Consider the following 25,983-nt stretch of genomic DNA (forward strand, 5'->3'; position numbering starts at 1 on the left):
CTTGTCACTGGCCTCCAACCTGACAAACAACCATCCACCATTACTCTCTGGCATCTCCCATTCAGCCACTGTTGAATCCATCTTGCTACTCCACCATTAATACCCAACCATTGAACCTTCTTAACCAACCTTCCATGAGGAACCTTGTCAAAGGCCTTACTGAAGTCCATATACACAACATCCACTGCTTTACCCTCATCAATTTCCCGAGTAACATCTTCAAAAAATTCAAGAAGATTAGTTAAACATGACCTTCCAGGCACAAATCCATGTTGACTGTTCCTAATCAGACCCTGTTTATCCAGATGCTTATATATATTATCTCTAAGTATTCTTTCCATTAATTTGCCCACCACTGACGTCAAACTAACAGGTCTATAATTGCTAGGTTTACTCTTAGACCCCTTTTTAAACAATGGAACAACATGCGCAGTACGCCAATCCTCCGGCACTATTCCCGTTTCTAATGACATTTGAAATATTTCTGCCATAGCCCCTGCTATTTCTACACTAACTTCCCTCAATGTCCTAGGGAATATCCTGTCCGGACCTGGAGACTTATCCACTTTTATATTTCTCAAAAGTGTCAGTACTTCCTCTTCTTTGATCCTCATAGTTTCCATAGCTACTCTACTTGTTTCCCTTACCTCACATAATTCAATATCCTTCTCCTTGGTGAATAACGAAGAAAAGAAACTGTTCAATATCTCCCCCATCTCTTTTGGCTCTGCAGATAGTTGGCCACTCTGACTCTCTAATGGACCAATTTTATCCCTCGTTATCCTTTCGCTATTAATATAGCGGTAGAAACCCTTCGGATTTACTTTTACCTTACTTGCCAAAGCAACCTCATATCTTCTTTTAGCTTTTCTAATTTCTTTCTTAAGATTCTTTTTACATTCTTTATACTCCTCAAGCACCTCATTTACTCCATGCTGCCTATAACTATTGTAGATCTCCCTCTTTTTCCGAACCAAGTGTCCAATTTCCCTTGAAAACCATGGCTCTTTACAATTTTTACGATTTCCTTTCAACCGAACAGGGACATAAAGATTCTGTACTCTTAAAATTTCACCTTTAAATGTACTCCATTTCTCTTCCACATCTTTCCCATAAAACAAACTGTCCCAATTTACTCCTTTTAAATCCTTTCGCATCTCCTCAAAGTTAGCCTTTCTCCAATCAAAAATCTCAACCCTAGGTCCAGTTTTGTCCCTCTCCATAATTATATTGAAACTAATGGTATTGTGATCACTGGACCCGAACTGTTCCCCAACGCATACCTCTGCCACCTGACCCATCTCATTTCCTAACAGGAGGTCCAGTACCGCCCCTTCTCTAGTAGGTACTTCTATGTATTGTTGCAAAAAACTATCCTGCACACATTTTACAAACTCCAACCCATCCAGCCCATTTACAGAATGTGTTTCCCAGTCTATGTGTGGAAAATTGAAATCTCCCACAATCACTACCTTGTGCTTACTACTAATTTACGATAATGATTGGGGGGAAGTGTATTCCCTCATAAAACAAACTACAAACTACTTGGGTGTCATCAGATCATGTCACAGAAAATCACATTTACCACATCTGTATCTGTTAAAAGTTCAGAAAGTCCATGGAAGATGTCAGTACAAGAAGAGGAGCAGACGCAGCTTCAACCCACCACCTCCTGGTTGGGAAATTCAAGCTAAGGCTGAAGAGACACCACCAGGCCAAATGCCAAAGAGCTAAATACAACATTGAATACCTCAGTAGTACTCAAGTGGTAAAGAAGTACAAGGATACCCTCTCAAGTGAAAACACAGAGGAGCTACAGTGGAGGAGGAAGGAAGGATGAACAATAAATGAGGAGAGGGAACACCTAAAAGCTGCTTGGAGCTCAACCAGTGAGGAGGCCCTAGGGAGAAGGACCCAAAAGCACAAAGAGTGGATAACACCAGAAACCACAATCCAACAGAGAACGTTAAAGGAGAAAGTGAACAACTCAAGAACAAGAGCTGAAAAGGCTTTGGCCCAAAAGGAGTACAACAGATGCCACAAAGAAGTGCAAAAGAACATCAGGAGGGACAAGTGAACACAGGTGGAGAGGCTAGCCAAAGAGGCAGAAATTGCAGCGACTCAAAGGAACATGAGGGAATTATACACCATCACAAGGAAATTGTCTGGGACATATCTGCATTGTAATAAACCAATTACAGACAAGAACGGTCAACTGCTTTCAACCCAGGAGGCGCAGCTCGACAGATGGGTAGAACATTTCGAAAAAGCCCTAAACAGGCCACCACCGGCTGTACAGACACACATTCCCAAAGCCAGGATACCACTACAAATTAAGTGTGACAGACCAACAAAATCAGAAATAAAGGCTGCAATCAAGCAACAGAAAACAGGTAAGGCTGCTGGCCCTGACAATATTCCACATGAAGCCCTGAAAGTAGATATAGACTTATCAACAGACATGCTCTATGGCTTCTTTGGGAGAATTTGGGAAGGGGAAAAGATACCCACAGAATGTGCAGAGGAATACATGGTGAAATTGCAATAAAAAGGTGACCTAAGAAAACGTGACAACTACCGAGTGATCACACTAATTTCTGTACCCAGTAAAATTCTCAGCCAGGTCATCCTCAACCGTCTTCATCCTTAACCATGTCCCAAACATTATGATGCCCTGAAATGTGGGGGACTATGTATAAACATAGCTGTAATTTCTACATGGTGAAACCAAATGTATAAAATTACCCTTTAATAAAATCTGACAATGTGCACTTTTAACCACATGTGATTTTTTTCCTATTACAAATCTCAAATTGTGGAGTACAGAGGCAAATAAATAAATGATGGGTCTTTGTCCCAAACATTATGGAGGGCACTGTATATGGAACAAATACTGCAGTCAGTTACTGTTTTGAAAGAAAGCTGTATTTCACTTGGTATAACAGCAACTGCACTCAGCTGTCCATAACTATGAGACATTCATTTATAAACCAGAAATCTTCAACAAAACTTCATTTATAAAACAGAAATCCCCAACAAAACTTGGTGAAATACAAAAGTCAAATATAAAATCAAATGATTAATAAATGAAGTGATTATTTAGCAGATACTCCGGCCAGTAGAAAGCAGCCTAACTAAAACCTAAACAACTCACGCTGTTCGTTAAATTCAATTGTCTAAAAAAATTGCATTTGACAATTTTCACACTTAAAAAAATAAGGAATAAAATTCACAAATTTCATTCCTAAGTAAATGCGTTCAATCCAAAAAACATGCAGAATTTTAAAGTCGTTTTATCACAAAAGCAAAGCCAGGAATATTCCCAAATCTAACTGACCCCGTTACTGCATAATAAAAAAATTCTTCTGGAAAGAAACTGAAGAAATAGAAAAAGTAGCCTTTCATCCCTCAGAAAGATATCATGTATCTGGAGATGACACAATGATACAATTTATTTGTTGTCATTTGAACCTCATTGAGGTTCAAACAAAATTTGGTTTCTGCAGTCATACACACAAGAAAAAGAACCAAGACACAACACAATTTACACAAACATCCATCACAGCGCATCTCCTCCTCGCTGTGATGGAAGGCAAGTAAGTAAGTAAACTTTATTTATATAGCACATTTTAAGTCAACTTGCATTGACCCCAAAGTGCTTCACATAAATTAAATAATAAGTTCCATTGCAAACCATAGAAAAAAGGTTTTTTAAAAAAAGTGAATAAAAAATGGACACAACATATTATAGAGTTCAACACAAACGTCCCCCCACAGCAGAATCAAAACATTTCCACTGCGGGGAAAGGCACCAGAAAGTTAAGTCCTCTTCCTCTGTGAAACACCCGAGGTCAGGGCCCATCTGTGGCCGTGCAGCCAGTCCGATGATTTTCAGGGCCCTCTTGCCGTAAAGATGGAACATCGGCGTCGGGTGAAAACATTCCTCAGCGGCTTGGAAAAGTCTGGAGCGGCTGTCCCCTCCCCGGAGACTGGAGACCGGGGCACTCGTAGTCCTCAGGCCGCGCCGGCTGGAGCTCCGACCCCGAGGAACTCGATCCCTGGCTCTGCGGCGCTCCAAATCCAGCGCCGCCCGCGGCCGGACGCCCGCAGCCACAGCTCCGCGATGTTGGGAGTCGGCGGCCAAAGCGCTCTGGAGCTTACCGCACGGCGACCCGGTAGGCATCGCCCGCTCCGTGTTGGTATCCCAGCGCTGCGCCACAGCCGCCGAAGCTGTAGTCCCAGCTGGTTCCGACAGGAAACGCCGCTCCATTTTCGATGGTAGGCCGCGGGGACGGGGCGAAGAAACAGCACGGAGGGATGCTGCCTCTCCGACCAGGTAGGGGACTAAGAAATAAAGTTTCCCCCTTCCCCACCCCCACCCCCCACATAGAAGACCTCCACTAACATTTTTTAACATGACTTAAAATAAAATAAAATAAAGAAAGGTGTAGAGACGGACTGCGGGCAGGCTGCCATACACAGACGGCGCCCACTCCCGCACATCCGCAAAGTCTTATCTCTCCCCTGCACTCCTCATTCGCCTCCCGATGTCAGAGTCAAAGTCCCCGGCAGGCGATGGTAAGTGTCCCGCGGCCATTAAAGCCGCGCCGGGCGATGCAAGGCCGCGCTCCGGGTCTTGGTGTTGGAGCCCCCGGCAGGCGCTAGCAAGTCCCGCGGCCATTTAAAGCCGCGCCGGGCGATGTAAGGCCCCGCTCAAGGTAATTATCAACCCCGCAAATCGGGCGGGAGAAGTCGCCGTTGCGGAAGCCCCGAAAAGTGGTCTCCCAGCAGGGACCCTGCGGTTGGAGCCTCCGAATCTCCGGGGTCGGGTCGCAGCAGCGCGCCACCACCGCTCCTCCCGCTCCGAACTCGGCCAGCTCCACGATGGTAAGTAGGTCCGCAGCTCCGCGACGGGAGCCCCAGGTCGTTCCGGTTGGAGGCCGCTCCACTGTGCTAGGCCCCAACGACAACGGAGACCCGACAGAGAAAAGGTCAGGTTCTCCGTGCAGGGGAAAGATTTTAAAAAGATTCCCCACCCCCCGCCCCCACACACATACACAGTGAAAAAAAACCCACTTTAAACTACATTCAAACGAGACAAAAAATAAAAGGCGACAGACGGACTGCAGAGGCCGCTGCGACGTGAGTCGCGCCGCCCACCCACTATGTTCCAATTCATCATACTTACAAAATTCTTAAGGGGTTGGACAGGCTAGATGCGGGAAGATTGTTCCCGATGTTGGGGAAGTCCAGGACAAGGGGTCACAGCTTAAGGATAGAGGGGAAATCCTTTAGGACCGAGATGAGAAAAACATTTTTCACACAGAGAGTGGTGAATCTCTGGAACTCTCTGCCACAGAAGGTAGTTGAGGCCAGTTCATTGGCTATATTTAAGAGGGAGTTAGATGTGGCCCTTGTGGCTAGAGGGATCAGGGGGTATGGAGAGAAGGCAGGTACGGGATATTGAGTTGGATGATCAGCCACGATCATATTGAATGGCGGTGCAGGCTCGAAGGGCCGAATAGCCTACTCCTGCACCTATTTTCTATGTTTCTATCATATTGAAAAATATATTCCCTCCAAAACATTTCCTTCAAAACCATTGGCTTTGAATATTAAACAGGCAATATTTAAGTCACCAAGGTGTGGATTCTGTGACCAAATCACAGCAGTTATTTATATGAAACTTTACTGTTTTATTATGATTGCTATCTTTTTCCAAAAATTATGTGACCATAAATATTTATTTACAAATGTATTCACCTTGGAATATCATAACAAATATACCATTCAAAATAACTGATATTTTAATACACTGAACATGCATGCCTAACCATGTACTAATGCTTATGTGGAGGAAGGAATTGCTGGGTGCTGGTTTACACCAAAGATACACACAAAAAGCAAGAGTAACTTAGCGGGTCAAGCAGCATCTCTGGATAAAATAGATGACGTTTCAGGTCGAGACCCTTCTTCAGACCCTAATGCTTATGTTGTCAGCTCTTCAATTGCCACATTAAGCAAATGCCCAGCACAAAAGGATTAAGGTCTACAAGAAATACAGACATGTAGATTTATGAGCTCAAGCCTCACTGACAGCACAGATTAAAGTGTTCCTTAACACCCATTATTTTCAAAATTAGTCCCTATTTAAGGGGGTCATACATTAAAAAGTTCAGTGGAGTAAGTATTTTGTTCAAGGCTTTAATTAATACTTAGTAATTAACAAATATGGGTTTGTTGAGTCTCTGGTTAATTGGCTCCTTCCTGGCTGGGAAACTGTTCTAACAATTTATAAATGCAAGGATTTACATCTTTTATTTAAACCTTACTAATTTTCAAGGTCTACAATTCAAAGCTCACAACCAGGAACACCACTTAAGTGTTGCAGAAATAACTAGTTTAAAATGCTTAGTAAAGTGAATCTTTTGTTTTTAAAACTTCATCAGTAAAAGTGTCTTATCTATCTATCTATCTATCTACCATTACTAAAACCCTTCGTCTTGTTTGTGGCTGTATGTGTATGTGCCAATTTCTATTTTCCTATTTTCTTCCAAATGCTAAGCCACAGCCTTCCATTTTCACACATTCTACCATTCTATTCACATTTTTCCCTTTGAGGCGATAAAACTCACCCATTTTGGCAAAAACCCTCCCAAATTATGTTACAATCAACTCGCAAGGCAGGACGGGATACTCCGGGAGGGAGGGGCACGCCAGCGCACCCGAGTGACATCACAATGCACACACAAGGCAGGACGGGACACTCTGGGAGGAATACTCCAGCACATTTGCATGGCGGCCACTGCCTGAGCCAGAAACCTGGTGGCGAGGGTGAAGCCACGGGCCCTGGCTGGAGCCGATCCTGGTGCTCGAGCTGGAGTGCGAGCGAGCCCGGGGTTTGGGAAGGGGTCGTGACTGCCGATGCCTGACGGCGAGGGTGGTGCCGTGGCTGCAGCCCCCCTCTCCCTCCCTATCCCCCTCCCTCTCTCTCTACCCCCCCGCCTCTTTACCCCTCCCTCCCCACCCCTCCTCCCTCTCTACCCTCCTCCCTCTCTACCCCCCCCGCCTCTTTCCCCCTCCCTCCACCCCCTCCCTCTCTACCCTCCTCCCTCCCCCCCTCCATCTCTACCCCGTGCTTCTTTACCCCTCCCTTCCCACCCCCCTCCCTCTCTCTCTACCCCATCCTCCTCCATCTGCCACCCCTCCCTCTCTAGGGATTGAAGAGGGAGGATGAAAAGGATGAGGAGAGAGTGCTGGGGGATGAGGGGAAATGAGCTGTGCCTGCACAGATGGGGGCAACGCACGAGTGGTGCAATATTGCGTTGGGGGAACGGCTTGTGTTGGTGGAACGGGTGAGTGAGGGAATCTTACGTTGGGGAGCAGAGTAATGCACTTAGTCTGCACAGTAATGCCTCCATCATCTATGTCACAACGGGAACCCATCAGCCGTGCCCGCGCAGTTGGGAGCTATGTGTAAGTGGTGGAATATTGCATTCGGGAACCAGCCCTCGTGTGATGCGTGTCTTGTAACACTAAACAAGACTTGGTTACCATGGCTTCTCAATTTTTAATCTTACAGTCAGGATGATTCAACAGGCCAATTTAAAAAAAAAAACAGATTCTTTTTTAAAGTTACCACAAAAAAAAGGGGAATTACATAACATTTTACAAAGCGCAACTGGATGAGAATTCTAATATGGTTTGGAAAAATCTTTTCTGGAGACATACCCAGATTACTTCATTTGAATTTAGATGCAGAAGCAATGACTTTTACCACTTGCTTTAGTCTCTCAGTTTAACAAATATCAGGAATTATTTCTTTTCAACGCATTAAAAACCATTTTGCACATTTTTGGTTGGAAATTTCAATTTTATTCTTCTCCAACATCGTCAGACATGCAGATCAACATTATAGATAACTGTAATCATGTTAAAATTTAGCACAATCCAAGAAAATCTGCATTTAGAATTTAAAAAAAAGACCATGAGGGATTCAAGATGGCACATGCAACCAACTCCAGTGTAACTCATTCATGCTACTAGTTACAGTCTTGGAATTTATGACCATATGTTTGTATGACAAAGTCCACACAGGAAAAGAATGTTCAACTTAAAGACACTTTGCAATACTTTATTCCATATCACAAGCGAGCATTCTTGTACGCAGTAAAACTTGGATAATCTAGTATTCATCTAGCTTACTCATTAGTATGCTACGACATTATCCACTGCATGGTCAAATGAGAGTATATGTGGCTAGAGATGGAGTGGGAATTGTCATTATCAGGGATTAAGAACTTGAGTCTGGAGTTAAGGGCATGAAGGTACGTTGGGGTAATACAAATAACGTTCAGTAGTCTAGAAACTCTGAATAGTCCAGGGAAAGTTTCTCCAGAGAGTATTGGTTCATTATTATAATGAGTCCCAAGGTACACCAAAAAACTTTATTTGCATGATATCAAATCGTACTATAAGTACAATCAAGTCATGCACGTACAACATAGTACAAAGAGAAAAATACCACACTGCGAAAAGTAGTGTTACAGCATTTTAGCATTAGTTACAGAGAAAAAGTCCTGCCTACAATGAGGTAGGTTGAAAGATTGGATCTACACCCTCGTTTATGGGATGACTGTTCAGTAATCTGACATCAGCGGGGATGAAGCTGCTCCCAAATCTGGTCGTACATGCTTTCGAGCTTTTGCATCTTCTGCCCAACAGAAAAGTGGAGACAAGGGAAAGACCAGGGTGACTACATTGACTGCTTTACCCAAAGCAGTGTGAAGTGTAGATTAAGTTGATGGTGGGGAAGCTGGTTCATGTGATGGACTGGGCTATATCCACAATTCTCTGCAATTCCTTGTAGTCTTGGTGAGCTGTTGCCAACCCAAGCTAGTTGTTTTCTACCATGCTCCTTTCGAGGTTCGTAACAGTCGTTGGAGACAGGCCAAACTTCCTTAGTCTTCCTAGAGAGTAGAGGCATTGGTGTGCTTTCATGGCCCCAGATGTATTCCATTTCACTTCCTGAAGTCAGTAATTAGCTTCTTTGTTTTTAGACAAAAATGCTGGAGAAACTCAGCAGGTGAGGCAGCATCTATGGAGCGAAGGAAATAGGCGACGTTTCGGGTTGAGACCCTTCTTCAGACTGATGTGGGGGTGGGAGGGGCGGGAAGTAGAAAGGAAGAGGCGGAGACAGTGGGCTGTGGGAGAGCTGGGAAGGGGAAGGGAAAGAAGGAGAAAGCAGGGACTACCTAAAATTGGAGAAGCCAATGTTCATACCGCTGGGGTGTAAACTACCCAAGCGAAATATGAGGTGCTGTTCCTCCAATTTACGATGGGCCTCACTCTGGCCCTGGAGGAGGCCCAGGACAGAAAGGTCCGATTCAGAATGGGAGGGGGAGTTGAAGTGCTGAGCCACCAGGAGATCAGGTTGGTTATTGCGAACCGAGCGGAGGTGTTGGACGAAGCGATCGCCAAGCCTACGCTTGGTCTCACCGATGTAGAGCAGTTGACACCTAGAGCAGCGGATGCAATAGAGGAGGTTGGAGGAGGTGCAGGGGACCCTCTGCCGCTTCTTTGTTTTGTTGACTTTCAGGGAGAGGTCACTTTCTTGATACCACTTCTGTTACTAAACTCTCCTACTCTATCTCATCATTGTTCAAGATCTGACACACAACAGAGGTGTCTTCTACAAACTTGTGGATGAGGATAAAGTAGAATTTTGTTACAGATCACAGGGAGTATAGCAAGAAACCAAGAACACAGTCACATAGAGCACTGGTGTTGAGAATTATAGTGGAGGTTGTTTTATCACCTATCCTCACTGGTTGTGGTCTATTGATCAGGAAGTCATGGATTCAATGTCAGAGGCAAACTGAAATTCTTACCCCTGTGGGAACACATCATTGATTCTTTCAAAACAGATTGATAAATATCTGGAGCTTGGAGGACTCAATGGATATGGGAATAGGCAGGAAAATGTTGTTGAGCAAGAAGATCAGCCTCAATCAGGTTGAACTGCAGAGCAGGCGCGATGGGCCAAATGACTACTGTTACTCTTAGCAGCGTAGACCGAGATACAATTCCCCAGATATGAGAACTGGTTCAAATTTCCCAGGGTGATGTTGTACATTAGCAGTGGAGTGGAGCTTCAGGTCAGTGAAGGAACTTTGTTTTGCAGATGTTTAGCAAATGACTCCCTATTCTCCTCTCTTCAGCTGCTGCTTGCACAGCTCCAAGTTACTTACCATCAGCAGTCTTACACACTGGTCTGGCCTGTTGATGAGGAAAGGCCACATTTACGATTGTCAACATGGCTGAGTAACCAGCAATCGATAGTTGCGGTTAAGAGCATAGTAAAAGAAAAGGGGAAGAACTAGTTTAGGGACTAAAGAGGAAAGTGAAGAGGAAAAAAGCAAAGCAAAACCAAACCCTTTTCCCCTAACATTGGCCCTCCTTTTGCAGGGTCATTCCACTATCCAACTGCACACAGTAATGTCATAGCGAGCCACCAGTGAGCTGTTGATCCTGATGAGAAACTTAACTAGCCAGATAAATACTGTAGCTGGAAGAGTGGGTCAGACACTGGGTACCATCACCACATTTCCTGAGAGTGATTTTTACACCAACTGCATGTCATTATTATGTTGATATACACATGCCTGGATGGGTGCAGTTCAAAAAACACTCAACCATCTCACCACCTTGGGCAAAACATGAACAGCACTCCACCTACTACCTTGAACCCTCACTAGTCCCCATGCTAACAAAACCATGCCAACTGCACATAATATTTATCAGTTATACTTGTTAAACCATCCTCTTAAACATTCTCTTACTAGCAAATCTTGCTAGAGTTATGCAATGGCCACAAGTAGTAACTTGCTGAGAGTTCTTCAGAAACACTGCCCAGTTTCACAACCTGCCCCACTAGAAGGACAAGATTGACATGGGAGCACCCTTAAAAAATGAAACTATCCTAACTTGGACAAATATCACTTGTCCATCAACATCACGGAGTCAGAATCCTGGAAATCCCTACCTGCCCATTGTTGGAAGCAACTTACAATATAGCTTTCAACACCTCAAGCTGGCAGCTTCACCAACACCACCTTCTCAAGGTTAATTGAAATGCATACTAAATGCTGGCTTTGGCAGGGAAGTGTTAATCCAAATCCATTGAATATTAAAGCCTATTGAGATTTATTGAACCATCAATGTCAATTGCAATGCTACCTTAGTGTAAACACATTTTATTGTTGGAAATCCACTTTTCATTCAATCAGCCCATTGACAATTAATTGTTAACTCAAAGCCACCATAGCCAGACATAAAAACAGCTTTTTTTCCACGAGCAGTAGCTCTACTCAACAGCCAAAAGTCTGTAGCCTCCTTTCGCTCTGGTATTTTATTTCATTCTTCACATGTTTAAATTGTTTCATTTTTAATTGTCTACTGTATATCGTATTGTTACTTGCGAGCAAAGCACCAAGGCAAATTCCTTGTATGTATATATATTTGGCTAATAAAATTTATTCAATTCAACAAGACTAGCATTCAATTGATATTTGATATTTGACTAGCATTCAATTGATATTTGATACCAACACAGCTGTTAGGCAGAAAACAGGGGGTATTGAATTAATTGATCGTGCTAGTAAATAAAGTTGTTTGAAAAAATTGGCAAACTCATTTATTCAATGGTTGGATGCAAGCTGATCTGTGTTTCTTGCTTCTGGTTTCAGATATTCAATATCTGCAATTGTTTGCTTTATTTGTGCCTGTTTGAATGACATGTTTATTTCACACACATGTGGCTATCATACTTTCATTAAAAATGAAAAAATGCAAACAACAATATTTATAAATTTGTTAATCTCCAAAGAGGTTGAATGCCTGCAGATTTTAAATAAATTTACACTATAGCATGGAACATATTTATTCTACATCTGTAGGATTACATCAATTATATGACCATAGACAAATTAATGTAGACAAAAATGCTGGAGAAACTCAACGGGTGAGGCAGCATCTATGGAGAGAAGGAATAGGCGCTGTTTCGAGTCGAGACCCGAAACGTCGCCTATTCCTTCGCTCCATGGATGCTGCCTCACCCGCTGAGTTTCTCCAGCATTTTTGTCTACCTTCGATTTTTCCAGCATCTGCAGTTCTTTCTTAAACATTGACAATTAAATGACTGCTTAATTGAAATTAACTTCATGCTAGTTGATCACATTCCTATTATTTATTTTTGTCGATGAAAAGCCCGATAGCTTGGAGAACACTTGTCCTGCCTCTCCCCTCTGCTAGCTTTTGGCTGCAACACTAGAATCAGTTTAAAGAAAGGTCTCAATCGAAATGACTCCATGTTCTCCAGAGATGCTGCCTGACTAGCACTGTCATTTTGTGTATTAACCAGTATCTACAGTTTCTTGTTTCTACATGGGGAATGAAGAGGTTGCTTGTATAGCACATGGTTAATTATGCAAATGTTGATTCAACTTATGCACTGCATACAAAGCAATAACTTGGCAATTCAATGCTTCAGGCTGTTCCATCATTCAGTCAGATCATAACTAATCTGCCAATTTCATTAAAGTACACACTAGCAAAGTTAAGCATAGAAGAGAATAGATTTCAGTTCAGAAAGAAGTGAATAGAAAATATCAAGTAATCGTGAAGTAGCGTCTCAGATCAATAAATAAATCACTATGTTGTGGCGGCACCTGGTGACAACCCAAGGTCACAATGAACCATTGGCTCTAGAGGGCGGCGTCTTGGTGTGGGAGGCGCTAGTCACGGGGTCAGTACCTGATTTGGTATTTAAGGCCGGGCAACGCCCGTGTCCTTGGAGGAATAGGGAGCTGTATTAGAGAGATTAAATATGTCTAGTGCACACAACTCGTGTGAGACTAGTTTTTGGCTGGACTCCTGCGAGTCCCCGCTTCACTGGTGATCCCCGACGCCCAGGAGTGTAATCCTGGAAGGGAAATTTGAGGAAACAATGCATTCTGCTGCTGCCACCTACGAGGCCGGACTCAACACGGCCTCCCTAAAGCTACCGACATTTTGGACCTCCCAGCCGGGGGTTTGGTTTCGACAGGCCGAATCCCAATTTTACATCCGCGGCGTTACAGCCGACAAGACTCGTTATCACTATGTGGTAAGCGCCCTTGACCAGCAGACCACCAGTCAGGTCATTCCTTACCTGGATAATCTGCCGGTGGTGGGCAAGTACGCAGGCCTCAAGGAGCTGCTGCTCCAGATCTACGGGCCGAGCCGAATGCAGTGCGCCTGTCAGGTCCTTAACATGGGTGGGCTCGGCGAATGGATGCCCTCGGCCCTCATGAGCAAGGTGCTCACGCTCATGGGCGACTACCTGCCCTGCCCATTCTCTGAATTTACTTACCTGCAGCAGTTGCCGCGAGACATCCACCAGCAGCTCAAGGGAGAGTTTTGAGGATCCCATCCGGCTAGTCGTTCGCGCTGATGAGCTGTGCCTCTTCGACCAGCAGCAGATGGGCATGCTGGAATACCTGGAACCGCTGGAATCCCCGGAATCACTGGACCGGATTGATTCAACGCACTGGCAGGCCAAGCGACCCAGGACCACGCCCACAAGAGGGCCACGCCCACAAAAGCCAGACCAGGCAAGTGGCACAGGAGAGGACGATAGCTGAGCAGGACCCAGGAGATCCAAGGAGAAGAATGTGGTGTTTTTACCACCAGCGCTGGGGTTCAACAGCCCGCCAATGCTGCCAGCCATGTTTCTTTCCGGGAAACAGCAGCGCCGGCCGCCGATAGTCACCGCGATGGCCGGCAGGATCCATCGACTGTATGTCTGGGACTGGCGCATGGAGCTCAGGTTCTTGGTGGACACCGGGGAGGAGGTCACTGTCTCCATCCCAGGGTGTTTCACACCTGCTTACGATGGTTGACCATTTTACGCGGTGGCCGGAGGCCATCCAACTCACGGACACTTCAACTCCGTCGTGCGCTCGTGCCCTCATGGCAACTTGGATTGCCCACTTTGGGGTTCCACATCATGTCTGAACTGTGGTCCGCCATGGCCCGCCTGTTGGGGATGCAGCTCCACCACACGACAGCGTACCCAGTCAAATGGGCTGGTGGAGCGGTTCCACCGCTGTCTGAACGCCGCCCTGAAGTCTTGTTTCACAGGCCCTGGGTGGATGGACGAGTTGCCATGGGGCCTGTTGGGGATTCGGACGGCCCCCAAGGAGGATCTGTCATCGCCCTCCGCGGAGTTGGTATATGGTGCTCCACTCACCGTCCCCGGGGAGTTTGTCCCTGCTGCTGATGGGTCCCAGGAACCCCCGTCATCGGTGCTGATCCGCTTGCTGGAGAGGGTCGGCGCCCAGTCTCCCATCCTAACGTCGCGTCGCCTAATGGCCCTTTCCATGTGCCACTGCCGCTGATGGCCTGTCTGTACGATTTTCATCACCGGGCCTCCCACAGGCCGCCCTTGCAGCGCCCGTATGAATGTCCCTTTTACGTGCTGCGGCACGGGCCTACTACATTGGACTTGGGAGGCTGGCGTGAAACTGTGTCTGTGGTTCATTTAAAACTGGCCCACTTGGACCTGAGTGAGCCAGTCTATGTGGCTCGACCGCCCCGTCGCGGGCGTCCGCCGTCCCGGGCTCTCGGAGATTCTTCCGAACCGAGCAAGCCCCCGGGGCGTGGTATTGTATCTACGCGTTCGGGCCACCCTGTTCGGCGTCCTGTCCGGTTCGGTGCCTCTGGTTCTGGGGGGGGGGGGGGGGGGGTGGGGTGGGGTCATGTGGCGGCACCTGGTGACAACCCATGGTCACAACGAACCATCCAGCGGCGTCTTGATGGGAGGCGCTAGTCACGGGGTCGGTACCTGATTTGGTATTTAAGGCCGTGTCCTTGGAGGAGTAGGGAGCTGTATTAGAGAGATTAAACACGTCTAGTACACACAACTCGTGTCAGACTAGTTTTTGGCTGGACTCCTGCGAGTCCCCGCTTCAGTGTGTCACTATTAATTAAAACAGTTAATGAAAACGTTTGGTGCATGCAACTGGAAATTTACTTTAAAGCTGGAATCTAATCCCGGCCATCTAAGTTCAAAAAGCATTCCACTGGGTTAAACAATTAAATGCTATGACTTAGTATTTCACATCAACTAACCAGTTGGATTTTAAATAAAACATTAGTTCTAGTGAGAGGAATTAGATACAAAAATTGGTTAACAATAAAAAATAATTTATTTCCAGTATAATGTGCTAATGTAATTTTGATTGGTACTGGCTCTTGAATTGAATTCTTCACAACTTCTCTATCAATCCCAATCGCATCCAGGGAAACGGTAAACATTTGGAAAGAGGGCATGCACAGTTTGTAGAAGCTTGCAAACATAGTTGAGGTGTCTCAAGCTCACGTTCCTGATGGGACTGCGTGGAACTTATGGATACAATACAGGGAGAAAGGGCATCATTTGTCTAAATCTCACAGATTATTTGGGGGGTTTTAATATTTGCGCAACTCTCAGTTCCTTGGACAAACGTCACTTAATTTGACCATGTTGACATATTCACTGTGCAAGGAAACAAGCAAGGATTTGATATGGGCAGCCTGGCCAAATGCTGCTACTGACAGTTTAATATAATTTGAGCCAATTGCCTTTTTGCATTCTTTCATATATAATATCCAGTGAAACTCTAGTGAAGAAGAATAACAACGTTATGCAGTGATAGAGAGGAGGTTGTTGGTAGACATGGTATCAGAATGTCGCAAACCTTCACCGATCTGGAAAGTCTTCCAAAACTGCTTGTCATTGTCTCAATAGGTTCAAATGCCCATACAAAACCTTAACAACTGTTTGTTCACATCTGCTGTGGTTATTCCAACACATATTAAGAAGTGCTCTGGGACAGTTTATTCCATTAAGAAAAAGAATTTCAAAGTACAAGATTGAACAAAGTGGTAATGCACAGGCTTGGGTGAATTTTGAAGTCTTTCCTCGTCTTGATTCCCCTAGTTCCATCATAAAGTTTGATGTAAAAAATTACTGAAATCTCAGCCGATATTGAAGTGTGTATTATGATTCAACAAGTGGGGATTAGATGCTTTAAAGTCCAGAATACCAAAATACATAATTACCAGATGGATAGAAAGTTATTACATAACAAATGGATCAATAGTAGAATGTTATCCAGACAATATCCTGCTAACATTCCCATAGTTGAAGATTTATTATGCAATTCCAACATTGCACAAACAATTCTGTCATTGAGTCTTGGTTTCACAACTAATCATGCCTTTAACATCCATTATGGTCTTGCAGGTTACAAGTTTATACCATGAAACACATAAAGTAGGACACAAAATGCTAGAGTAACTCAGCAGGTCAGGCACCATCTCTGTTTCTGCCGTAACACATTTTATGACATGAACTGGACCCAATGCAATTGATGAATTAGTATTGTGTATGCAAAATTAGCAATTACTCAATTTGTTTTGAGAATTATATACCACTTAAGAGTTGCTTTGGAAAATGGAAAGTAGAAAAAAAGCTGACTTGGGGGAAATGGAAAGTAGAAAAAAAAGTCCAGGGATAATAAACTATTTCTATGTAATCTTTCTGCAATAATCAGACACTATTGTCAATGAAGACTACAGTTCACCACATATGGCCATTGAAATTGACAAGGATCACTTCAATTGACATTTGTGCCATCTATATATTACTAAATGTCTGATCTTGACCACTTCCTGTTGTTCTGTATATTGATTTTAGACAAAATGCTGCCACTTACGGCTGTGATTTCTGGCCATCTTACTCAGTCCTCCTCCGCTGCGCAGGCCAAGAGGATTTTTCCCATCGATTAAAAATAAAAGCGTTATTAGGGTTTAAAAAAGTTGAGATTCTCCCTCCCGAAGGCCACGCCCCTTCCAGAGGGACTATAAAACCTGGAAGTGTTGAGTGCCTCAGTCAGTCTCTGCAAGATGAGGTAGCGAGAGGGTCACGTCTCTCAGACTGAGCTGTGAATAACACTGAACACATGTCTACTAAACTGCGAGTGGTTTTACTGACCTGTCAGTGCCCTTAATGTGGTTTGAAAAAATAGTTTAGAAATGCTAAAGCTGTGTTGCCTTTGGTTTGGAAATGCTAAAGCTGTGTTGCCTTTGGTTTGGAAATGCTAAAGCTGTGTTGCCTATGGTTTGGAAATGCTAAAGCTGTGTTGCCTTTGGTTTGGAAATGCTAAAGCTGTGTTGCCTAATTAAAGTGAATTAAAAGTCTAATCTTGACCACTTCCTGTTTGCGCTTTATATTGATTTTAGAAAAAACGCTACCACGTACGGCTGTGATTTTGGGCCATCTTACTCAGTGTCCCCCTCCGCTCATCAGGTCCCGGGGATTTTTCCCATTGATGAAAAATAAAAGAGGTATTCATGATTAAAAAATGTTGAGATTCTCTCTTCTGTCAATCACGCCATGAAGGCCATGCCCCATCTGGTGAGAGGGGGAGGGACTATAAACCCCAGCAGTGTGGGCGTGGCTCAGTCTCTGCAAGATGGAGTAGGGAGAGGTCATGACTCACTGTCTTTAGTGGCCTTGCAACCTGCTTGAAATGGTATGAAACTGCACTTGAATTTGGTGGCCTTGCACCCTGCTTGAAATGGAATTTCAAGGAATAGCCATGAGTCAACTGCCAGCCTACCAGCCATGAGTGAGTGAGCTGCCAGCACAACAGGCTTGAGTGACTGAGCCGCCAGCCCAAGAATCCATTCGGCCCAATGTCCATACTAGCCCTCTGGAAACCAGACCCTTCAGCCCATACTAGCGCTCCAGAAAGCCCCCCCCCCCCTCCACTGGCCACCAATATTGGAATTGGTGGAGAGGTGGAATATTGCGTTGGGGGCCCACTTAGTCTAGTGATATTCCTATATTTTAACCCTACACTAACAAAACTAAACTTGCGGCTAATGAAAATCCTTTGAGAAAACTTTGTGTTAGCAAGTCTGAAATTCTTTAGCACCGAACCCCACTACACAATTGCAGCTCCCGACTTACTCCTCCCCTTCTCAGCCCCTACTTACTCCTCCACTTCTCAGCTCTCCCTCAGCCCACTGGCTCCACCTCTTCCTTTCTTCTTCCCACCCCCCCACCCCCCCCACATCAGTCTGAAGAAGGGTTTCGACCTGAAATGTTGCGTATTTCCTTCGCTCCATAGATGCTGCCTCACCCGCTGAGTTTCTCCAGCATTTTTGTCTACCTTTAAATAATGCAATTTTCTATTAACACACGGTTTCTTAGGAATACAACAGTCATGTTACAACAGAACTACCTGTACTGCGATCATACAAGGAAGTTGATTTCATTGGATTTTAACAAGAAAGGATTATTTATTTGAATTCCATCCTTTTATCAATGTTTCACCAGTGCAAAAGAATGTATAAAAAAAACAAAGATAAAGGATCTTAGAAGATTTGTATGGTCAGATTTGCTCCCGACAGAAAAGATTATAGAAGTGACATCACATAGTCCCACTTTGCATTTAGAGGGTATGTAGAATATATAAAATCTTAAAGTAACTGGTTATCTTGTGAAGCCATCATTTTCCTGCCAATCATTACACAAGCCTAATAATCCCCTCAATTGTTTTGAAATCAGAAATGTATCTTGCAGTCAGAGGCTGATAATCAGTGCAAGGGTGAGAAAAGGGGTGAGGTGCTAGAGGGGAGGGGGGGCAGGGGATGAAAGCAAAATGGAAAACAAACACCTCTTGGTGGAGCACCTGCTCAAACTCGGCACAGGGTCAGAGACCACAGCAATTCCCATGGAGATGCCAGTCTTTCAAATCAGGAGACAAAGATTAGATTAGTTCATTGTCCTATACACCATGGTGCATTGAAATTCCTTGTTCACGTGAAGCAGACGGACTAAATAGTATGCAGTAATGATAAATACAAGTGCAAAACAGCTGAATGTTAGACATAAAGAACTGCAGGTGCTAGTTTATAAAAATAAAAGAAAGTGCTGGAGTAACTCAGCAGGTCAAGCAACATCTCTGGAGGATATGGATAGGCAATGTTTCAGATCGGGACGCTTCTTCAGAAAGGTGCAAGATTTGCACTACACAAATATTTAGCATAGTACAACAGAATAACTGAATAAGGTAGAGTTAAGAGTAAAAATACATGGCAACACCTCCATGAAGGGGGTGTGAAAAAGGCGATTGGTTCAGGAGTCTGATAGCAGTGGGGTGGAAGCGGTTCCTAAATCTGGACATTGCAGCTTTCAAGATCTTGCATCTTCACCCAGAAGGCATGAGAGGGGGAAAAGGAATGGCAAGGGTGGCAGGCAGTCTTGACGATAATCGCCGCCTTCATGATGCAAATCACCATGAAGAAGAACTGGATTGTAGGAAGTGATGAGCCTGCAATGGACTGGGTTGTGTTCCCACTCTCTGCAGGTTCAGGTTGTCAAGAGCAGAGAAATTGCCACGCCATACTGAGATGCTTCCTGTAAGATGCCCAAGTACATATTTATGTTGACACTTTTTTGCTTACTGCATCATTGGGATGATATAGTGATGTGATGATATGGATGCCAAGGAATTTAAAGTTGTTAACTACAGCAGCTTTATTGATGTGGACACTTCCCACTTCCTTAGATCAATAATCAACCTGTTTGGCTTGCTGGCTTCAAGGGCTAGGTCATTATCCTGACACCATGACACTAGATTCTCCATCTCTTTCCTGTACTTCATCTCATCATCTTTGTAGATTTGGCCAACAAGATTGTATCATCAGCAAACGAAGATTAAGTTGGCACTGTACTTGGCCACAGTCATGGACTGAGCACACAACCCTGAGGAGCAGACAAAATGTGTAAGAAGGAACTGCAGATGCTGGTTTAAACCGAAGATAGAAACATAGAAAATAGGTGCAGGAATAGGCCATTCGATATGATCATGGCTGATCATCCAACTCAGTATCCCATCCCTGCCTTCTCTCCATACCCCCTGATCCCTTTAGCCACAAGGGCCGCATCTAACTCCCTCTTAAATATAGCCAATTAACTGGCCTCAACTACCTTCTGTGGCAGAGAATTCCACAGATTCACCACTCTCTGTGTAAAAAATGATTTTCTCATCTCGGTCCTTAAAGACTTCCCTCTTATCCTTAAACTGTGACCCCTAGTTCTGGACTTCCCCAACATCGGGAATAATCTTCCTGCACCTAGCCTGTCCAACCCTTTAAGAATTTTGTAAGTTTCTATAAGATCCCCCCTCAATCTTCTGAATTCTAGCGTGTACAAGCCGAGTCTATCCAGTCTTTCTTCATATGAAAGTCTTGCCATCCCAGGAATCACTTAGACACAACAAGCTGGAGTAACTCAGCCGGACAGGTAGCATCTCTGGAGAGAATGAATGGGTGGCGTTTCGGGTTGAAACTGAACTTCAATCTGAAGAAGGGTCAATCCGAGGTGCTGCCTGTCCCACTGAGTTACCCCAGCTTTTTGTGTCTACCGTGAGGAGCACCTGTATTGAGGGTTAGGGTGGAGTACATGTTATAACCAATTCTACCCAAAGGGAAGAGTGACTCAATTTTCTGTAATGATTAAATCAGTTATAAAAGTGCCTTCGCCGATTTTTAATGAGAGAATATTTAATTATTTATAGTTTTATATGTTTTATAGTTGCTTCTCTAATTTACAGGCAGAGACTGGGGGTGGAGACGACAGACAGAGACACACATTTTCAATTAGGTGGGAATATGGAACGAGCTGCCAGAGAAGATAGTTGGGGCGGGTACACAGGTGTAGGCTTTCCCCATAGTTAGAAATCTCAAGCCATGATACCATCATTTTTTATCTCCTCTGCTCCCTCCCCAACACTGTCACATCCTTTCTGTGGTAGGGTGACCACAACAGCACACATTTCTCCATCTGTTATCAATTCTTGCTGCTTACAGTTCCAAAGGAAAGTCCATGCGTTTATGGACACAAGAAACTGCAGATGCTGCTTTACAAAAAAAAGACACGAAGACTGTATGAAGAAGTCACGAAACATCACAAAAGGGCCGCCATGGTGGTGCAGCGCTAGAGTTGATGCCTTACAGCGCCAAAGACCCAGGTTCAATCCTGATGGGTACCATCAGTTCAGAATTTATATGTTCTTCCTGTGACCACATGGGTTTTCACCGGGTGCTCTGGTTTCCTCTCACACTCCAAAGATATGCAGATTTGTAGGTTAATTGGCTTCAGTAAATCGTAAATTGTCCATTCTCTGTAGGATAGTGCTAGTGTACGGGGTGATCGTTGTTCGGCACGGACTTGGTGATGGACACGTTGCCAAAGGTTCCGTTTCAGTGCTGTATGACTCCATGACTATAAACATTAACTAGTTTTCTTTCTACGGTTGCTGAATGTTCCTACCATTTTCTGCCTTCCTAACATTGCATCTACCTGTGGTGCAGCAGGTAGAGCCACTGCCTTTCAACACCAGAGACTCTGGTTCGACCCTGAACTCGGGTGCTGTCTATGTGGAGTTTGCACAATCTCTGTCACTACTTATTTCCCCTGGGTTCTTTGATTTCCTTCCACATCACAAAGACGCGAGGCGTCGGTGGGATAACCAGCCACTGTAAATTGCCCCCCAGTGAGTGTGTGGGTAAGAGTTGGAATCTGGGGGTTGATGGGATCAGTGTCTATCTATCTTAGCATAAAATGGCAGTGATTATTAATAGCAAGGATAAAAAGATGGCTAAGTAACAGGCACGATGATAAACAATGTTTCTCGGATTGGCAGAAGTTGGATTATGGTGCTTGCAGGTTTAAATGTTATGGCCTTTGCTATTTAAAAATCTATATTAATGACCTAGAAAGTGCATACCATAATTTCTAAACTTGCAGATAACACAAAACCTTGCAGTATCATGGCCTGCAAAGATGACATTGATGTATTGTAAAAGATATAAACACGCTGATAGAATGGGAAGTCTTTGTTGTGAGATAAAGTTGGTGGAGAGAGAATGATGAGAGGCAATAAAGGATGCTGTAAAGGAGCAGAGGGCCCTGGGGTTTGAGTGTACAAGTAATTCGAAATGGCAGCAAAACACAAAGTGCTGGAGTATCTCAGCAGGTCAGGCAACATCCATCTTCCGGACTGACCAGGTCACAACCTCCGCCCCAGCCCTGTGGATGCATTATATCCATGGGCTATGATTCATGTCTGCCGAGGACCATTTACCCCACTAATATATGATAGAACTGTTTATCCCAGAAGGGAAATTGATCTCCCAACAGCCACAAAACGCATGAAACATGAAATTAAAGTGACGAGTGGAAAGGATTGGGGGTGTGCAAAGATTTGGGGGGGGGGGGGGCATCCTCCCCTCCAAGCCCACCTCTCATGAATCCACCTCCACTCCCAGGACGGAGCCAGCCTTCCTGATGAAGTTGTTAATCTTATTGCCGACCGCTACCTTCGCCCTGCTGCCCCAACACACGACAGCGAAGATGATGGTACTGGCTTCCACCGATTGGTAGAACATCTGTAGCATCTTACTGCAGATGTTGAAGGAGCAGAGCCTTCTCAAAAAGTACAGCCAGATCTGTTCCTTCTTATACAGGGCCTCAGAGTTCCTGGACTAGTCCCATTTACTGTCCAGGTAAACACCAAGGTATTTGTACATTTGTACTCCTTGGTAAACTGCACATCCATAACATTGATGGAGACAGGAGATATGGGGTGTTCCTCTTCTCCTAAAGTACACCACTAACTCCTTAGTCTAGTCGGTGTTGAGCTGCAGGTGATTCAGCCCTCACCACTCAACAAAGTCGTTGACTATACCTTTGTATTTAGCTTCCTTCCCCTCACTGATGCAGTCCACAATGGCAGAGTAATCGAACCCCTGTCATTTTGCTCTATATCCCTTTCTGCAAGGCTTTTGCATCTGCTAGACAACACAGTTCCCACAGAAACACTTCCTGAACTTGCCTCCGACTCTCGGACAGTCACATGCTCCCATTTCTCAACTTGTGGTTGCCTCCGGGTTACTGTTACATTATGGATAAGATTATCGGCCATGCAGGTCTCTAATTTACATGCCAGCTCAATGTTTGAGCAAGAGGTATTAAATCAAGAGACACTTGGTCAAACTGGTGGTATCTGATATAGACACGTCGTTCTGAATCTCCCATAAAATGCTGTTTCAACACATCTCCAGAATTAATGTTATCAGCATTTCAAAAATGATACAGCAACATATTGTTACCTGTGCTCTCACAGCCCACTCTCCGCCTCTTCCTTTCTTATTCCCGCCCCCACCCCAGTCTGAAGAAGGGTCTCGACCCGAAATGTCACCTATTCCTTCTCAAACAGCAACACAATTGTTGGATTTTGGTGACCAGAATATTGCTGCGCAGTCTGAAATGTCGAACCCGAACTTCCACTCTCCTGTCATCAAGCCTCTGCCCCACTTCCATTCGAATCCACTTCCAGCCCCTTCCGTCGTCCCAATGTCCAAATGCAAGATCAGGCTGCATCGCGCCTGCTGCCTTTCGGACTAAATTTTCCACGCGACATTTATAAGTAATTATCCGCCCCTCCCACCCCAATTCCTGTTCAGTTTTTTTTTTAAAGTAACTACATTGACAACGTGGGTCCGTTCCCCATCACTTATACCCCTCGTCCCCCAAACTTCAAACCCCAGATTCAGATTCAAACTTTATTGTCTCATTGTGCAGTGTACAGTAGAGACAACGACAGTTAGCATCTCCCTAGAAGAGCGACAAAGAATATGAGCAATAAATGTGAGCAATAAAACGCACTCGTCTCCTCGCGTTTACAACCAACCTTGCATCATTCACCTGAAACGTCGACTGTTTTTTTCTCTCTCACACAAATACTGCTTAACCTACCCGTGTTTGCAGCGACCTATATTATTGCATCAATTAAATCTAGTTGAATAGATAGAGGCAGAGTCTATTTCGCAATCAACAAGACGCAATCCTTTAAAAAGTTTTAAATGACTTGCTGGCGAATCCCGGATACAGCGAAGCACGAACAGTGTGCTGCCAACTACTGACCAAACATCAAAACCGAAAAGGGCCAATACACAAGAAACTGTGATGCAGGTTCCTAAAACAGACACTTATAGGCTTACATGCCCTCACACTTACATGGCCACAACTCGTTTTAAATTGATCTAATTTCAGTTTAATTTCTAATAGACGTACCCACGGAGGAAGATCTTGCTTGATCTCATTAGTGATCACGAATTTTTCGTCGTCCAGCAACTGAAACGCTGCTTGCAGGCGAGCAAATTTCCAGCCTCTGTTCCTCTTCCACCAAATCCAGAAGAACAGCACGAACACGATCCAGGTCAGGCTCAGTCCGAAGTAGCCGGTCAGGTAGATGGGGAAAAGGTAGACGAACGCCTTGGCGAAGTTGGTCAGCAGGTCCATCAAGCCCGGAAGCTGGGAGATGTCCGGGTTGTCCCCCGTCCCGTCACCAAATAACTCTGAGGAGCCTGAAGTGCGCCGCTCCGGGGACCAGGCGCTCGCCCTGGCCCGGGACCCCCTCTGTTCCGCGGCGCCTCTCATGCCCGTGGCCGGCTCGCAGACAGCACCGTCACGCTGCACGTTTCTCCCGGGCGCACCTTCCACTTCTTGAAATCAAACTTCTCCTGGCCAATAAGCACCTCCGCATTTCCAGCCTGTCCTCGGCGTTTAGGATTTTCTCGCCTCGCCTCCTCTCAAATCTCCGGTTCTTCCTGCTCCGGGAACATTCCTGGTTGCAATCGCGATGTAAACAGCGTCTCCCTTCACCCTTTCATCGCCGAGCGAAGCGCAAATCTCCGCCTCCGGCTGTGCTAACTAGGGGCGGTCCGTGGCGACTGGTTCGGTAACTTCTTCACTGAGTATTGTCTGTGCATAACCCAAGGTCCTGCCTGTTCCCACTTAACCGCACGTAACGAAAAACCATTAAAAATGCACTTCACTTTGCAGCAAGTTATTACACTGCCTTCGCTACAAATGCTCGTTTGCGCAAACAAATCAGTTCCCCTGACTCAGCAGATCAAAACAACAGGTTCATTCGTGGAAGTGAGACCGAAGTTTGCAAATTGGCAGGTGCGGGTGAACTTAGTTCAGAAATTAAACAGCCATTTTTGATTGGGTTGTGGCGTTTGTAATAATATTCAAATGTTTGTGGAGCTGGTCTGTTGAAGGAGAATAATTGTTTTGGTTCCTGCAAATTGTTTAATATTCCACTTTGAAACATAGAAAGTGAAAGCATACAGTTGGCTGTCAATATTGATTTTTAAGACATTTAATGGAGGGCTGACGGTTTGCAGCACGTGGATGAGCAATCTGAGTATTTTCTTTAAATAACTGGGGTAGGAACTATTTTAAAAATATTAGTTTCTGAATTATATGTCATTGTAATTTACATGTCGTTGGAATGGGGAGGCCCTATTCCAATTCCATTGTATGTATCTACAAATAAAGTTGCTTAAAATACAAATAATTTAATTAAACACTGGATCACTCTCTAACAATAGTGGAATTCACTCCTATTCCTCCCTTACACAAAAGGCCAAAACATAACTCATTGACACATTTGATCCCAGGTGCAAACTGGCCCAGTGAAATATATAATCAGACTATGTCCTATTCCATGCTGGACCAAAATGAAGGCCACAGGTTCATGCTGCTGATGAATTGCTAGCAGAATCAATGCTGGATTCACAGTGTATTCATAATGCAACTTTCTTTCATCCCTTCCAAATAATATTTGGACTCGTTAATGTAGACTTTTAGATAGAATTGGTGCTCTGCTCAGTACTTTTGCGATTTTGCCAAGGTTGGATGTGGTTAAAAATGTGATGGGACGGGTGACAGATACTGTACAGAAGGGTCTTGACCCAATACATCATCTATTCCTTTTCTCCAGAGTTGCTGCCTGACCCACAGAGTTAGTCCAGCAA

The 25,983-nt window shown here is 44.6% G+C and overlaps 1 protein-coding gene across 1 annotated transcript in view; it reads right to left on the reverse strand.

Annotated features, from left to right (window-relative positions):
* The window catches only part of esyt3 (extended synaptotagmin 3), a 135,916-nt gene extending 111,026 nt beyond the window's left edge, over window positions 1-24,890 (reverse strand). Inside the window, exon 1 of the mRNA XM_033024596.1 lies at window positions 24,233-24,890. Within this exon, the coding sequence (XP_032880487.1) occupies window positions 24,233-24,598 (366 nt within the window). The 5' untranslated portion in view covers window positions 24,599-24,890. The remainder of the gene's footprint in view (window positions 1-24,232) is intronic.
* Between the last annotated feature and the right edge of the window lie 1,093 nt (window positions 24,891-25,983).

The sequence above is a fragment of the Amblyraja radiata genome, chromosome 7 (genome assembly GCF_010909765.2).
Source record: "Amblyraja radiata isolate CabotCenter1 chromosome 7, sAmbRad1.1.pri, whole genome shotgun sequence".
Taxonomy (NCBI): Eukaryota; Metazoa; Chordata; class Chondrichthyes; order Rajiformes; family Rajidae; genus Amblyraja; species Amblyraja radiata.